General features: G+C 21.5%; 1 protein-coding gene across 1 annotated transcript; it reads right to left on the bottom strand.

Moving 5' to 3' along the window:
* Positions 1-158: 158 nt before the first annotated feature.
* Positions 159-17,015, bottom strand: LOC122719847 (ABC transporter G family member 18-like). The gene is made up of 23 exons (XM_043946063.1): positions 16,331-17,015; positions 15,865-16,239; positions 13,485-13,602; positions 12,786-12,975; positions 12,502-12,647; positions 11,452-11,690; positions 11,061-11,357; positions 10,806-10,963; positions 10,553-10,721; positions 10,367-10,467; positions 9,937-10,278; positions 9,466-9,617; positions 5,644-5,795; positions 4,231-4,348; positions 3,661-3,853; positions 3,222-3,367; positions 2,894-3,135; positions 2,619-2,821; positions 2,365-2,533; positions 2,025-2,125; positions 1,789-1,944; positions 1,479-1,719; positions 159-850 (listed from the first exon to the last, which is right to left on the bottom strand). The coding sequence occupies exons 2-23, from the start codon at positions 16,055-16,057 to the stop codon at positions 678-680; spliced, it is 3,999 nt and encodes a 1,332-aa protein (XP_043801998.1). The 5' UTR covers positions 16,058-16,239; positions 16,331-17,015; the 3' UTR covers positions 159-677.
* Positions 17,016-17,178: the final 163 nt, after the last annotated feature.

Genomic DNA, 17,178 nt, shown 5'->3' with positions numbered 1-17,178 from the left:
TGTAGAATACATGTAAAGTTAAAAAATTAGAAATCTTTTATTGCAGATTTATGCATATATATACAGATATAAAAAATGCTAATATATTCATGAGAGGATTTATATTTTTGGAAAATTAATTTTAAAGACCAAAATAAAAAACTTAATAAACATAAAAATGCTGATTGAGATTTCTTTATTAAATTACAAGCAATTTGCGAAACAGAGATGAAATGAGATAGCAAAAATAGAATAAGATAATTATATCTCTCTATTTCAATTCGTCCATGTAAGTTCGTATCTTTTTATTTTATCAAGTCTATGTAATCACATTTTATCCCCATCTCTCCTAATTTAATGCAAAATTAAATTACTTATAATTTGAAAATATATTTCAATAGAATAAATTTTTATATACTAATTTTGTCCTATATATATATATGTATATGTATGTATATGAATATGTATATGTATATGCATATGTATATGTGTGTGTGTATATATATATATATCTTATTACTTGATTACATTTCATATCATTTCAAAGAAATGGATTTTCTTCAAGAATTTTATATTATTATAATTTTTATTATATTCAGAAATAGATTGTAAAAAATCAATTATTCTCTTTTTCAAAATTAATATTTTGAAAAATAATAAATCTATTACAAAAAATAAAACTGTTAAGTTTAAAAGTTTTAATTAATAATGTTAAAATGGTTTTTTATTATCATTTTAATTAGAAAAAATGTTTGGAACATTTTGTTCGGTTTAAGTCGTTGTCTGAGTAAATAATAAGTAAGAATTTGTAAAAACATGAAGATAATTATTAACGCAGTAAAATCAACCCAAAAAGCCACATGATCTATACCTAAAATGAGAATTAAAAAATTATATTTAAATAAGCACATATATATTAAAAATTTATAATTTTAAATACAATAATGTTTCTCTAATTATCGTATATTTTATATTACTAATTATCACGTTCTTATCACCAATTAGAATTACTTCGATACAACAAAGTAGCAAATATTAGTTATATCTCCATTTCATTTGATCCAATTCATTTGAACTATAATCTGTATTTTATATTATTTTTAATTAGCAATGAATCATCAAAATAGAATATAGATAATATTTTTATATATTTCATTATTGATTATAATGTTACAACAAGTTATTAGGATTTAATAATTAAATTAAATAATTAAATTATTAAAATTTTCCAATGAAAATTAATATTAAGTATGATCATATTTGAATTAATTTTAATTATATGCATAGATAATATATAACGGATATTGACAATATTGAATCTTTTTCTTTATTTCACATTTGATATTTTTCATTTTTATTTTATATTTTAGATGATTTCAAAAAATAAATAAAACTGAAAAAAAATTTATCGAAAATTTCTATTTCTAATTATTTATTTTAATAATAATATAGACTTTGCGACAATTAGTAGAAACATTATTATAATTCCAATAGCTTACGCATTATTTGTAAAAGTTGTCGAGGTGTTCCGAATATACATAGCATTTCTGTAGCTGGACAATATAATTTTCCTCTATTGTAACCATATAAGGCACTTATAAGACCTTCTAAACCATAGCGAATATAGCTTAGATACATTATCAATTGTCGATAAAGAGGTAAAGTTTTTGTTTCGCCAATTCCTTGTACAGCAACCAACATTAAGGGGACAGAAATTGCAGGCCCGACAAATATGCCATTCTAAAAAATATATTAACATCAGAACTTCTTAATATAATTATAATTAGTAAACATAATATGAATCCGTACCACGATGTTCAATATGCTGGCTATAGCTAATGCTATACTTTCTGCTATAAACGAGCATATTAAACCAGTGCTATAAAACATAGCGCATCTAAAAAACTCCAGAGGTTGATCTGTTATTACATATACTATTGATAAATATATCGATGATACTATCATCTGCAATATTGATCAAAAAATTATTTAAATGATTTGTAAAATTAATATTTATAATCTTTAATAGAATTCAGTATTTTAACCTGTGTAAGTATGTTGATTATGATCAACGCACAATAATAAGGACTCAAATCATACCACATATTAAAATATTCTCGTTTTATCAATTTCACTTCTTTGGGAACTGTAAGTTTAAAAAAATATATATATAAATGAATGAAAAATTTAAATAAAAATTAGTAAGAACATAGAAGACAATCGAGGATATTATACGATTTAAATAGTTTTAACTAAAAATATTTTAATAACGTATTGAAAAAATAATAATTATAAAAATATAATTATATTAAATATCTTTATCTTTTTTTTTATTAAATCTATTTTATCAAGAATCATCAATTCTTATAATTGTTATTTTCTTACAATGCATTAATATCGGTAACATTGGTACATAAAGTAAAAATATTAAACAAGCTAAACAGAAACCAATGTTATATATGATTTTCGATCCGTCATTTCCAATATTTACAAATAAACCGCCGATAATGAAGCCAACGAATATATGTAAACATATTTTTAAATATATATAATCCTGAAAAAGATGAAAAGATTTTGTTAAATATCTCTTGTGAAAGTTTTTTTGATTTAACATTTTTTATTATTGAATATTTTTGCACCTTATTTCTACGTAACTGTAAAAACCTTCTTTTCGATAGAATGACAAATTGTTCAAACCAAGATACTTTTGATATTATCGCATTGATTTGAAATTCGAAACTCGTTTGTTGAGAGATAGGAATAATAGGAAATTCTGTGTTTACAGCATTTACCATTCGATTTATCCATTCTGAACCATAATCACCCGCTGACACTTCTAACACTGTAACGATAATATAATATTTTTCAAACAATTTGTGAATTCAATTACGCAATTAAAAAGTTTTCTATTTACCAAAATCAGCAGGATTGTAATGCTGCGGACATTCGATACCAATTTGTCGCATGAATGGTACCAAGTTACGCGTAGTACTTCTATAAACACATTGTCCATTGGCAGTTAAAACATAAACATGATCGAATTTCGAGAAGATGCTTGCACTTGGAGTATGAAGGGAACAAATTACAGTTCTTCCTAATCGTACTAAAGATTTTAAAAGTTCGATACATTGCGCAGCAGATATTTGATCTAATCCTCTAAAATTGTCGATCGAATTATATATTTGATTATCAAATCATTTGTTTGAAATTTCTTATTCTTTTCTGCGAAATAAATTACTCACGTAGTTGGTTCGTCGAGAAATATAACTGGTGGATTATTTATGAGTTCTAAAGCTATCGAGAGTCTTTTTTTCTCGCCACCCGATAGATGCTCAGTACTTGTGTGCCTCGCATGATGTAACCGTAAAATATTTAAAATTTCTTCTATCTAAAATTACGCAAACGCTTAATAATTGATCTAAGAGAATCTTATAATGTTAGATAAATACATAATATTTAGTCTATTCCAAAAAAAAAAAGATTTCTTTCATTTTAAAATCATATATATTCTTTTCAAATGTTCCTTAATTGTGTAAACATGCGATAAAAACATATAAAAAAGAATGTATACAATTTTAATTTTTAACCAAAGATTTTTCTTTAATTTTTTAGAAATCGAATGAAAGAAATATTATTTTTTATTTCTATATTGTAAACATAATTATTATTTAAAATGCTTACAGTATTTAATTTCATTTTTTGAGAAATATTCTTGCCAAGTTTTAAGTCCGCAGCAAATTGCATTGTTTCTTGTATCGTGAGCCATGGTTGAAGAAGGTCTTCTTGCATGATGTAACATGACGCTTTTTTAAAGTGTTCCACGTCTTGTTTTTGTCCATTAATATTTATTTGTCCTGTTACGCGGCCAATTGTTCTGTAAACGTTAGATTTGATTTGATAACGTTAGATTAGAAATAATAAAATAAAATAATAAAAAAAAAAATTAAAAGAAATAAAAAGATTGTCAATCGTATTACATTACGCATGAACTGCTAATCTATCGATCGAGACGATGTTAAGATTCATGTAAACTTTAACTTAAATTTTTTTGTTTGCTTGTATAGTATTATAAAATCAATAATTTTTGCATAAAATAGTTTGGTTTTAATGCAATAAAAAATATGAGAAACAATAATGATAAACAAAAATGTATAATTATTACAGTAAATTTTTTTTTATTACAATTAGTTGATAAATTCTATACTAGTTTTATCAATTCTATACTAGTGTTTTGATCTGATGAAACATTACTTGTATCCCGCAAGAATATTTAATAAGGTGGATTTTCCGGCGCCTGAAGGGCCCAATATAGCCGTTAAATGTCCAGATTTGAATTGTCCACTAATTCCCTTTAATATCACTTTTTTACCTATGACACATAAGTAAAAAAAAATGTATTACTTCATATAAATTTTATTTAAAATTTCAATAATACAATCGAAAATGATCATAAAGATACATTATCATTTTTATTATAAAATACATAAAGTTCTATATTATATATAATCATATCCAATGACAAATATATAATAGATATAAAATATATTTTAAAAGAAATATAATCTTGCATGTGTATATTTGTAAACATTTAATCTTCAATACATTGATTATTATTTTGAATACGAAAATGAATTACATATTTTGTTATCAATCTAGTACATTTAAATGATAATATTTAAATTGAAAGATAAATGTTGAACTAAATTCATTAATTAAATAAATTATCTGATTTGATTATTAATTAATAGTATTATTAATTAATTGATTTATAAATATGATTATAAATATTGATTTTAAAAATATATAATTAAATATTAAATTATATTTCGTGAAATATATTTATTGTATAATAAAGATAATTATTTTAACATTCTATTCTATTTAAAAATATATATTTTTTCATTGATGTTAATTATTGATAATAATTAATAATTAAATTGATTTATAATATTGATGATAATAAAATTATGGCAGCATTATATATTTTTTATTTCCATGTATTAGATATATTCATATTCAACCATTTTTATTTTATATTTACTTTTTATTTTATGTATTGATTGAGGTAATACGATAATATTAGTTAATAAAATATCTATAAAGGAATTTATAGGAATTCTTTATATATTTGTAGGGTAACGTGTTTTCGATTATATTTATCATAAATATAGCATTTATATCATTTTTTGTACTTCAAGCGTTTAATTTGAAAAAGATATAAGACAAAAAAAAAATATAAGACATTAAAATATTTTTTTAACTCTTTTCAAAAAGATTTAGTAGTATTAAAATAATCAAAATTATGATTATTAATAAAAAATATTGGAAATTTAGAAAAAAATACAGGAAAAAAATACTAAAATTTTTTAATTCAAAATTTACAAAATTTTTTTTATATGTAAAATAATAATTTTAGGACTAATGTTCTCATTGCTTTTTAAATACATTAAAATTTAAATTTCAATTTAACATTTAAATTTCGTTCGTTTAGCTTTTCAATTTATATGAAGAATACATAATGTTCTTTAATTAAATGATATAATAATAATATGAATAAAATTATTTTACTTTTTTTACATTGTATAAATATTAAAATTAAATTATAATACAATAAATTTTAATTTTCTTTATTATATTTAACAAATACTACAGTTTATATCGTACCTTTTCTACCATAAGGTATTGTATAAGTTAAGTCATTAAATTCGATGTTAATAGAGGCCATTTTTTTGGAATTTAATAATGATAATGAGATGTTATCCATTCCATCGTTGCTTTGTTTTGCCTTCAATTCCGATTTTGTAAGCATGATTGATCTATAGTTTAAAAAAAATGTATTTTTCTTTTATTTATATTATTATTTATAACACTTTTAAACAATCTTAAAAAATCTTTCTTTAAATTTTTTAATAAATTCATAAGTAATATTTTCAAATATTTTTTTTAAAAAATTGATTATTTTTTCGATTGAAATAACAATTGAATTTTATAAATTTTTCATGAATGAAATATTTCCCTTTTTAAATTTTCCCTTATAAATATTATTTATATGAGTAAAAAATTATATTATTATTATTTAAAAAAAAAATAATCAATTATAAGAAAAGAGAGTTAAAGAATATATGACAATTAAAATAATATGATACTATAATTTTTCAAATTATTTAAAATTTGCATTAAATATTATAACACATCAAATCACACAATTATTTGTTCATAAAAGCGTCACTGATAAAAAATTTAAAAACCCGTGAAAACTGTTAAAAGGTTGGTGCACGACAAGTCGCGGTTGAAAACTGACGCTAAAATAACTTTACTATGTTCCCTATTCCTAACGACACTCTGCACTATACACACATAATTGTATCAGCTGCTATCACAATGGTATCATATATCATTTATGTAAATCATCTTGACGTAATTAACATTTTTGATTTATATTTTAATTCAATAAGTTTAATTTACAAGTTTTTTTTTATATGATAATTTAAATTATTAAAGATAATGACGTAATATAATAAAGAATTAAAAAGCATATTTAAAGTCCAATGTGAATCATGCACAATGTTTGCGTACGGATGTGATACGATAACACATCGAAATATATAATAATGAATAAAATAAAAAATAATTGATGTTATTTCAATATTATTAATTATATTTGAGAATATTTTTACAAAAAAAAAAGGGAAAAAAAATTCACTATTTGTAAATTATCTACTATTATTAATATAAGTAATTGGTACTGGAATAAAATAAAAAATAAAATAATAGATAATAGAATAAATAAATGACTTTGTTACTTAAAAATAAATATTTCTCATTTCATACAAAATATATGTATACATATATGTGTATATGTTTATATGTATTTATATCTTGCACATATATTAAACTTTTATCATAACACAAAGAGCTTTTAAGAATTTTTTTTTACTTTATAATACGTATAAATTATTATTATTTACAATAAATTAATTTACGATTGAATTAATTAGAAAATGTATTTATAATTATAATTTATTAAATTTATAAAATTTAGGACAAACTCAAAATTAAAATAGGCACGAATTAATTAAACATTTAATGAACATAACAAACTGCACTAAAAAACAGATTGTATTAGTAAGTATAGACCGAATTAGTCCATACTAATGTGTTAATTATAAGTATACGTAGATTCATAGAAATCTACGCGCATGCTCCAGTCTTCGAAATAGATATATAAATAATATATTTTTTTAAATATTTGTTTTCTGTAAACTTTATTTCTATGAAAGAATAGTATTTTTTTACTTATTCTTATTAACTTATTAATAAATTTAAACACATATTTTAGAATGTTTCAGTTTTTATGATTTTATTTTTTATAATATTAAATTAAATATTTTTCATAATTAAAACCAATTAAAAATGTATATATTCTTTATCTTTAATATTAAAAAAATATATTGTATAATAAATATATATATATTAATAAACATGTATTTCATTCTCTAAAATAAGTACTTTTTGATTTATTGTCAATTTGAAATAAATATCTTTTCTAATATATTATCTAATATATATACTTAAAATTGTATCATTATATTTTATATTTGAGTTATACTGTGATTTGTCATGCAAAAATAATTATTATATATGAGTGTAAGATTTGAATGATGACTATATTTTTTTCTAAATTGCATGACTGAATAAATACTTCATGTAATAATTATATAAAGTAAATAAAAAATTCTTTTACAATTCTATAAAATCGATTAAATTATGATTAAATAAACTTATAATTTGATTTCTAATTTTAAAAAATTTAAATGGTTTTACAAATTCATCTTGAAAATGAAAAAATATATATATTTATATCTCTTTTACTTAACAATACATGATAAATATTTAAATTAATAATATTATGAAAAACAATTTTATTCGTAATAAACAAACGCTATTAAATACAACGAAGTAATTATGCCAATTTAGCACAATTACAGGTATTCACATGCATGATATTTTATAAAAGATTTATGTATATATGTATATATAAAATTATATATATAGTAAAATTTCCATAATCCGGCACGCATAATTCTAATCCATTATTTTGCAGTATCATCATGACTCATATTATATTACATATATTTTTCTTATATTATGTATTTCATATTAACATATTTATATCAAAAGCAAGGTAAGAATTTCTTTTTTTATTTTTATTATTATTAAAAGTACAATTTAATAATTTGGCATTAAATTATAGAAATTCTACTATTATATTATTATAAAAATTCTTATATTCCGGATATCGATATAATGATACATATTATCGAATATCGATTGCGTAACCATTTTTTATATAAATATATAATTCATTTTATATAAATAGATATAAACATATCTTTTATTAAAGTACATTTATCAAATTAATGAATATTATTAACATACTATAAATCAAATGTTTTAATTTTATTTTGTGCATGAACGATTAATCATAATTTCTAATACATTTTAAAAATGAAAGATATAATAAATAAGAATTGACGATAAAATTGTTCTTCTAAAATTGTTGAAAATTCTATTCTTGTTATATATTTTTATGTGATTTATATTTGTATACAAATAAATTTCCTTAAAAAATTATGCTCAAGAAATACATTAATTAAAATGTATACGATATATGTAAAATTTTGGTAAACTTATTCTAAATCTTAAGTTCGATGTTCGTGATGCATTACCAAAGTTTAACATTCATGATTACAAATGTGGGAAGATATTATTTTAAATATTATTCTAAAAAACATCGATTTATATGTCCGTGTTAAAATTAAAAAATATATATTATTGCATTTATTTTTTGTTATCTGCATCGTCAAACTCACAGCCATGGGCAGATAAAAATATGATCACTTGCGAAATATTGTTAATTTAAGGCCTCTTATTCTTTTCAAAGAACAAAATTGCAAAGTTTTAGAATAGTTGATTAGTTTTTTTTATGCATTCAAATCAAATGCATTTATATTTTTTTTTAATTATCTCTTTCAAAACTGGTAATACATCCTTAAGATCAACTTGAGATCACAATATATATTATAATATTGTAATATATTGTAATATAACAAAATGGATCCAAAAAATTTTAACAATTATCGTAACAACAACCATTATGGAATTGTCATCGTACAACTAATAAAAACAAATAAATTATATTTATTTCATAATATTATAAATTATAAATGAATAATTTTAATTTGCATATAAACATATATATATTATATGAATATAATATTTTTATATTTTAGTACTCGTATGAATTTGTCTTGATGATCAAAAATTATGAACAGAAAATAATTCTCGATATTAAAACATAAGATTATTAATCTTCTACTGTACGATGACGGTAAGAAAATGCATTATTATCTTAATCCATTAACATTCGTTTATAAAAGTATTTCAACATTTTAAATTGATAATAATTGTACATCGATCTATCGCGCAGTCTTTAATTTCCAACGAAGGAATAAATAGGCAGCGATTCGAAGAACAACAAATATCAAAAGCAAGGCAAGAATATCGAGAGTGAAATCAGCATCGAGCATGTCTAGTTCCTCCAATGTTGTTTCTGGGTTTTTAAAGTGGCAGTATACCTGTAAATAAAAAAAATAAATAATAAAAGAAGAATAAAATATATTGGATCATTTTGAAAAATGAAATCAAGATTTCTAGACTAGCAATTTTTTAGCAATATAGATTTTTGTGTATATATAATATTATTATATTATTTGCAATTTTATACTATATTTATATATTGTATGTGTGTGTGTAGAAACAAAATTTTAACAAAATTATTTTTTAAATTAATCATTTTAAATTAATCATTCAAAACATACTATTTTAAATGATATAATAATTTAACTTACATGAAATTTAAAAAAAGAAAGAATATATGAGAAGAGTATATCATACCTGGAAACATTTAAGTTTTTCTCGACCAAAAGAATATGTAGCAAGAGCAGTTCCTTCAAAGCCATATCTAATATAGCTTAGATAAGTAATCCATCTAAGATATACAGGAATGGCATCAAAACTAACGAAAAAGCCAGAGAATAAGAGAAATGGTACGGACATAACTGGTGCTAAAAATACACCATTTTGTACGTTCATTGCTGCTCCAACTACCAATCCAACCGATTGCGCTACAAAAGAAATTAGTAAACATGTTCCCAAGAACATACTGAATCGCATAATATCTGTTGGTTGACTTGTCATGAAGTATACAATTGTGACATATATAACACAAAATACTGCCTGTAAGAAAGATCATGTGTCATATAAAATTATATATATAGAAAAAATCTAATTTATTTTTATGACAAAATTAAATTTTTTTTTTTACCTGAAATGGTATATCTGATACAGTAATTGCTAAATAATAAGCCTTAAGAGAATACCATCTATTAAAATTTTCTTTCAGGAGTACTGGCAATTCTAGTGGAACTGTGAAAAGAAAAGTTTTTAAAATGTTATCATAAACAAAGAAAGTAAAAAAATAAATAAAAATATTTTTTAAAATATAACTTACAAGATAAGATTGTAATAGTCATTGATGTATACATAAGAAACAACATATTAAAGAATAGAAATCCAAGGTTGCTAAGTACTTTAGCACCGTCATTTCCAATATCATAATAAAGTGCGCCAATCAATAATCCTACTAGAATATGAGCAAAGAGTCGAAGATACATAAGTGTCTAAAGGAAATAATATCAGAATCATAAAATTTTTTATTTAAAAAAATTAAAGACTTTAAATAAAATTTGAATTGATTAATTTACCCAATCTCTACGACTGAAAAGTAAAGTTCGTTTTAAAACAATCCAGAATTGTTGATATTCCGATGTGGGATATCTCTCTGGAGTGACTATAATTGATTCATCGAGTAAAGCCACATCTGCGTTATCCTTCTTTTCCATATCAATTGGTATTACTACATCTATTATAGAAAGGCAATAACAATAACAAAATATTTAAAAATAATTGATATATTTATAAATCAATATATATTAATAATTTTCAATTTTCTTATCTACCTTGTTTTGCGATATCATTACTTGCGTAAGATGAAATAATTCCTTTATTATTAATTTCTTTTTTTACTTTATCCTCTTCAAACTTTTCTTTCAAATTACTCACATCATTTTTATCTTTTCTTTCAGTATTTTTTCCATCTTCTTCATTTTTCGAAAACGAATCAGGTAAATTATTGAGTTCTTCCAATTTATTTTCAGGAAATGGATATCCTTCTCGAATATCATATTTTCCGTTCTTTATAGCATTTACCAAATTTTTGATATTATCTCCATATTCTCCACAAGATACTTCAATGACTGAAAATTAAAATATAATAATCATTATTTTGAAATCAGTGTTTTAAAAAAAGCTAAGATATGTCAAGATGCTTCAATGTCATAAATAACTTACTGAAAGAGGCTGGATTGTGATAACTTGGACAGTTGAGCCCAATATTTCTAAGAAATGGTACTAATTGTGATGTAGATCCCTGATACACACATTGTCCTTCAGCTAATGTATATAACGTATCGAACATTTCAAAAAGTCTAGCGCTAGGTTGATGAATAGTACATATTATCGTTCTTCCGCCTCGAGCTAAAGTCTTTAAGAGCAAGATGCATTGAAAACAAGACGAAGAGTCTAAACCACTGTAAATTAATAGAAACTATATATATGTTATTCAGCAATATTTTCACTACAATATGAAAAAAATGCAAAAAATTAAATAAGACAAAATTTGTATCTCTTTTCATTAAATTTTTAAAATACATTTATTTTATTATTACCATTAAATAATTGTTAAATAAATTGAACTTTCATTTTTTTTTTTAATCGCAAAACAAAATTCTAATAGATTTTTATTCAAAAATTATTTTTCCAAAGTTTTAATCAATTTTTAAAAGATTTATCAAGATGAACACATAAATGATAAATTAATTGATAAATTCAATAAATGCAAAGATAAAAATTACGATATTTAAAAAAGAATGTTATATATAATTTCAGTGAAAGCGAGAAAGCAAGGACTTTCAAAAACTTCAAGATTGGTTGTATACTTTCTCTTAGTTCATGTTTTTATTTCTTCATTTGATGAAATTAACTTGTACGCGTCAATTTCATTGTTTATAACATATAATTTCTTATATATATATAACTATTACAAATTGATGAAATATGATTGTATCTTTATTAGAAAAAATTCAAGTCAAAGAATATTCATTATTTATGAAATATAAATACTATATATACTATACATAAATATATAGATATACTATATGTGTATGTACAAACAGAAAACAAGATTCTTTAGTATTAATGATAGTGAAAGTTGGTTGGCATTGATCTATTAAGAAGAAAAAATATTTTCTGATATAAATTTATAATTTCTATAAATGAATAAACATTTCAAAAATATTCTTGTTTTCTTTTTCTTTGTGCAACATATAAAGATTTGCTTACCTAGTAGGTTCGTCAAAAAACATTATCGGAGGATTATTGACCAATTCAAGAGCAATAGAAAGTCTTTTTTTTTGCCCACCGCTCAAATTCGATGTCATAGTTTGACGATGCTCGGATAAACCAAGTGTTTCTAAAATCTCTTGAATCTAAATGACACAAATAATATAATTAAAAAGTTAAATATTCTTTTTTACTATTCTTCTAATTTTTTCTACTAATTTCCAAAATAAACATTTATTTAAAAATATTTTTTATAGATTATATTAAAAATGAAACATACGTACCACTTCTTCTTTTTCTGTTTTGTTAACATGCGATCCAAGTTTAAGATTTGCAGCGACTTTCATGGCTTCAGCCACTGTTAAATTCGCATGAAGTTGATTATCTTGCATTATATAGCATGATAATTTTCTAAAGGCACTAAGATCCCTTTCATGACCATTCATTGTAACACTTCCTTCAGTACCTGTTGATCTAAGCATACAGTTCAACTACTTTTAAATGTATAATCGTTTATGCTAAAAAAAACAATATTTTTGTTAAAATGAATTAAAAATAATGATAAATTTCATTATGTTTCATATGATATCAAAATTTTATTTTTTACGTATAATTTACGTAATTATTAAAACATTAGATAATAAAATTGAATACATAAATAGTAATTATAATGATCATCGTACTTAATCTACATAGGTCATTTGTATATTTTATTCAAATCGATAATTAACATCACTGAACATTTTTTTATCATATTCAAAAGTTTTTGTAGAAGAATTGGAAAAATAATAAATCATGAAAAAAAATAAAAATATTTGAGAAAAAAATATTTTTAATTGACAACGAAAAAAATTATTCTTGAGTGAATTATTTGATTTATTTATTAAAAACCCATTTATAAATAAAATATAATTAATATGTACAAACGAACATTGATTTTTTAATGAATACATTACAGAATTTGCATAAATATAAGGACTCACTTGTATCCGGTCAGAATGTTTAAAAGAGTAGATTTTCCTGCACCGGAAGGCCCCATAATAGCTGTCAGTTCTCCAGATCGTAATCTTCCACTGACAGATTTTAAAATTATTTTTGCATCTAAAAATTATTTAATTACTTTTAATGATAAGGAAAAAAAAAACTGTTGTATAATTACTTTACTTATAAAGAAATGAATTCTTTATATTTATGATTTCCTATATATGCATGTTCATTGTGATTCATACATATATATTTTGAAAAATATATATATTTTTATATATATTTTTAAATATATATGTTTCTTTTTCTTATAATATAAAAAATATTTTTGAATTATAAATATAATTTATCATTATATTTTATGCAAAATTATTTAACTATATATATAATATCAGAGTTAATATTATGATAATATTATGATGTTATTACGTCACACTTTAGTATCTGTATATAACAATGATTGCGTGACCATGGATTTGTTTGCAGACATAACATTTATATTGATAACTTTAATAAAAAATCAAATTAAATTTTGAATATTTATAAAGTTATTTTAAATCTATTTAATAATTAATAATATTTAAAATTTTGATTTTTTAATATTATATGAATATTTCCATATAATAAAAAAGAGGGTAAAAAGAGGGTAATTATTATAAATATCATTACAAATATTATATATATTGCATTAATATAAAATATTAATGAATATATATATATATATATATTATTCGATGTTATTCAAATTATAATTTAAAATCAGCCTATTCAATTGATTTCTTTTAATATCCTTATAATAGAACCAGTTTTTATCAATCAAACATAATAATCTTTCCTGTATTATAGAAAAATCAACATATTACACGAAAGATAAATTACAAAAATATTATTACAAATTCAAGTTCAATATTATTTTTATTTTAATTGCTCTATTTACACATGTATATATTTATATATATATATTTAATATTTATAAATATAATATTTATAAAAATATATATAAATATATTATTTTTATCATTATTATAAATATTTATATATACATATATGTATTAGATTTTTTATTTAAAAATACAATATTTTTGATTTGTTCTATGATACAAATATTATTTTTTAGATATTCTTTAAATATTTATGTATAATATTAAAAAAATTGCTTAGTCATTAACGTACAAATAAGTCAACTATATATATATAAATTATTAACAAGTCATAATTAAAAAAGAAAAAAAAAATAATATTCTCGAATGCAACGTATTTTTAAATATTAAATTAAGAAAATATAACTAATAATTTTGAAATAATAATCCGAAAGAATATTAAACTTTTTATTTGAAAACATTTAATGAATTTAATAAATTTAATTAATCGTTTAATTAGAATTATAAAAAGAAAAAAAAAGAAGAAAAAGAAAAATATTGAAAAATAATCAAAATAAAATGAAAACGCTAACTCGCTACCACGCTAAAATGAAACTTTATCGCCAGATACTGTAATTGGAACAAACCAGCCATAAGCTGGTCGAGTATAAATTAATGATAAATAGAAACAAAGGTTGTCTTTCAAATCATTCATTCTATTATTGTATTTGCTGCCTTACTCCATTATTATTTCTTTTAAAAATTAATTAAATTATTAAATTTCTCTTCTCAAATAATTATAATCTGTTTTAAATCGCACTTAAAAATTTAAAAATGTATCAATAAAAAATATTTTCTATATCTAAATGCATATACTTTGGAAATTTTTGTTAAAATTTTATGCCGTAACTGGTCTTCTTGCAAAATCTCTGTTTTAATTTCTTTACTTTAATATTTAATTCGTATAGAAAGTTATTTTTTAAAAGAAAAATATACATATGTAGTATAGTAAGTATAGTATAGTATAGTATAGTAAGAAAAATATACATACATAAATAGATAAAATAAAAATGATAATAAAAACACTATTATCATGACTCATTTGATTTCTTTATATTATATATTTTATTTTATTTATAAATATTATTTATAAAATCAATTTATTTTATAAATATTAAATTTAAATAATGAGATTTTATTAAGCATATAATTAAGAATATGTATTATATATTATTGTGTGTTAATAATATATATATATATATCTATGATATACATATTAATAATATTTAATTTCTTTTTTATGATCAATTTTATCAATTTTGATTATATAAATATGACCAAAAGAAAAAATAAAGGAAGTAATGAAATAATTTATGTTTTTTTAATTAATTAATCATTTCAATGATGTCTCAAAAAACTTTAGTACTTACATTGTTTGATTGAACATAAAATATATATAAATTTTATTTAGCTTTAAATAGCTTTTATAAAAATATAAAAGGAAAGTAAAAATACTTACTATTTTTGTTACCTTCTCGTACTTTGTACGTTAAATCGGTGAATGCTAAGTCAACCGGTGGTCTTTTCGGCAAATGAGTAATCGTTTTGTGTTGTGCAGGTATAATTTGCAAACGAGAACCAGAACCTTTTCTAGGTTGTAATAATATTTCATTAGTATTATCTTCATTCGAACAATTTCCTTCGAGCTTCATTTTATATCTTTTTTAGAACTTTTATATTGAATTTGTTAAAATTTAAATAAATCTTTTATCTTTTTTTTCTTTTTTTTTATGATATTTATTTAATTTTATCGATATTTATTTAAACGAATTGACTTTTTCGTAATCTTGTATTCTCGCTTTTTATTGCATAAGTATACAAATTCTTTCATTGCCTGAAAAATTATTTATTTTTAAATTTAATTTTTCTATTTATCTAATGTAATATATATATTATATTATATATGTTTAAATTAAAAATGTAACCTTTTCTTAATCACAAAAAATGTGGTGAATTTTATTTTGTTATATTTAAGGATATAAAATATTACTTATTATATATAATTATAAGTTTAAAAATATTTATTTTTATATTGGAACATATTACACATTTCTTTGGCACATGAATTTTATTAATTTTTTTAATTATAGAAAAATATAAATTTATAGGCATTTATTTACATATATTCAATTTTAACAAATCTTTAAATATCATAATTCTTATTATTAAATTCAATTTGATAAGATCGTTTTATCTTAAAGATATTACAATGAGGATTTTAAAGATATGATCAAATATATTTCAAATAACGCGCGTTCTTACATTATTGAACTAGCAATACGAGAGAAGTCGGTCAAAAAGAGACGACCATAACTTTAGGAGTATATGTTTAACAACTGTATAGACCATCAACTTTATCCTCGAGTCAGAAACAAGAGTAACTCAACTTCTATATTCCGCGTCTTCGAAGCACGTAACGATATGGTTAAGTAATTAAAAATAAAACACACGCTTACAATTTTTACAATTATACATAGAACAACAATGAACGTTTTTAAAATTATAGAATTAAACTCATGATAACTATTAAAAAATTGAAGACAGTAGCCAATTCAACAATCCCTCAACGATGCACAAACCTCGATGTCTCGAGACTGACTGACTGACTCAACCGTTTAGCTGCATCGCGGCCATCACCATTGACCGCCGTTGCTTTCCAGAGTGCTCTTTCTCACTCTGTTTTTCTTTCCACTTCTCTCTCACTCCTTCCACGCATCTACCATCTTTTTAAGGACACAACAAAGAAAGATAATCAAGAGAGTGATGAGTTAAT

This window comes from Apis laboriosa, unplaced genomic scaffold (assembly GCF_014066325.1).
Source record: "Apis laboriosa isolate Shangri-la unplaced genomic scaffold, ASM1406632v1 scaffold9_cov152, whole genome shotgun sequence".
NCBI lineage: Eukaryota > Metazoa > Arthropoda > Insecta > Hymenoptera > Apidae > Apis > Apis laboriosa.
This window is presented reverse-complemented; position numbering and strand designations above follow the sequence as displayed.

What these genes read in the sequence shown, in the direction of transcription:
- LOC122719847 (XM_043946063.1), bottom strand. Translation starts at nt 16,057, where the DNA reads ATGAAGCTCGAAGGAAATTGTTCGAATGAAGATAATACTAATGAAATA. An exon ending in AAACAGAAAAAGAAGAAGTG is followed by an intron (nt 12,648 to 12,785) that starts GTACGTATGTTT and finishes TGTGTCATTTAG; the next exon opens with ATTCAAGAGATTTTAGAAAC. An exon ending in AAAAACTTAAATGTTTCCAG is followed by an intron (nt 9,618 to 9,936) that starts GTATGATATACT and finishes TTTTATTTACAG; the next exon opens with GTATACTGCCACTTTAAAAA.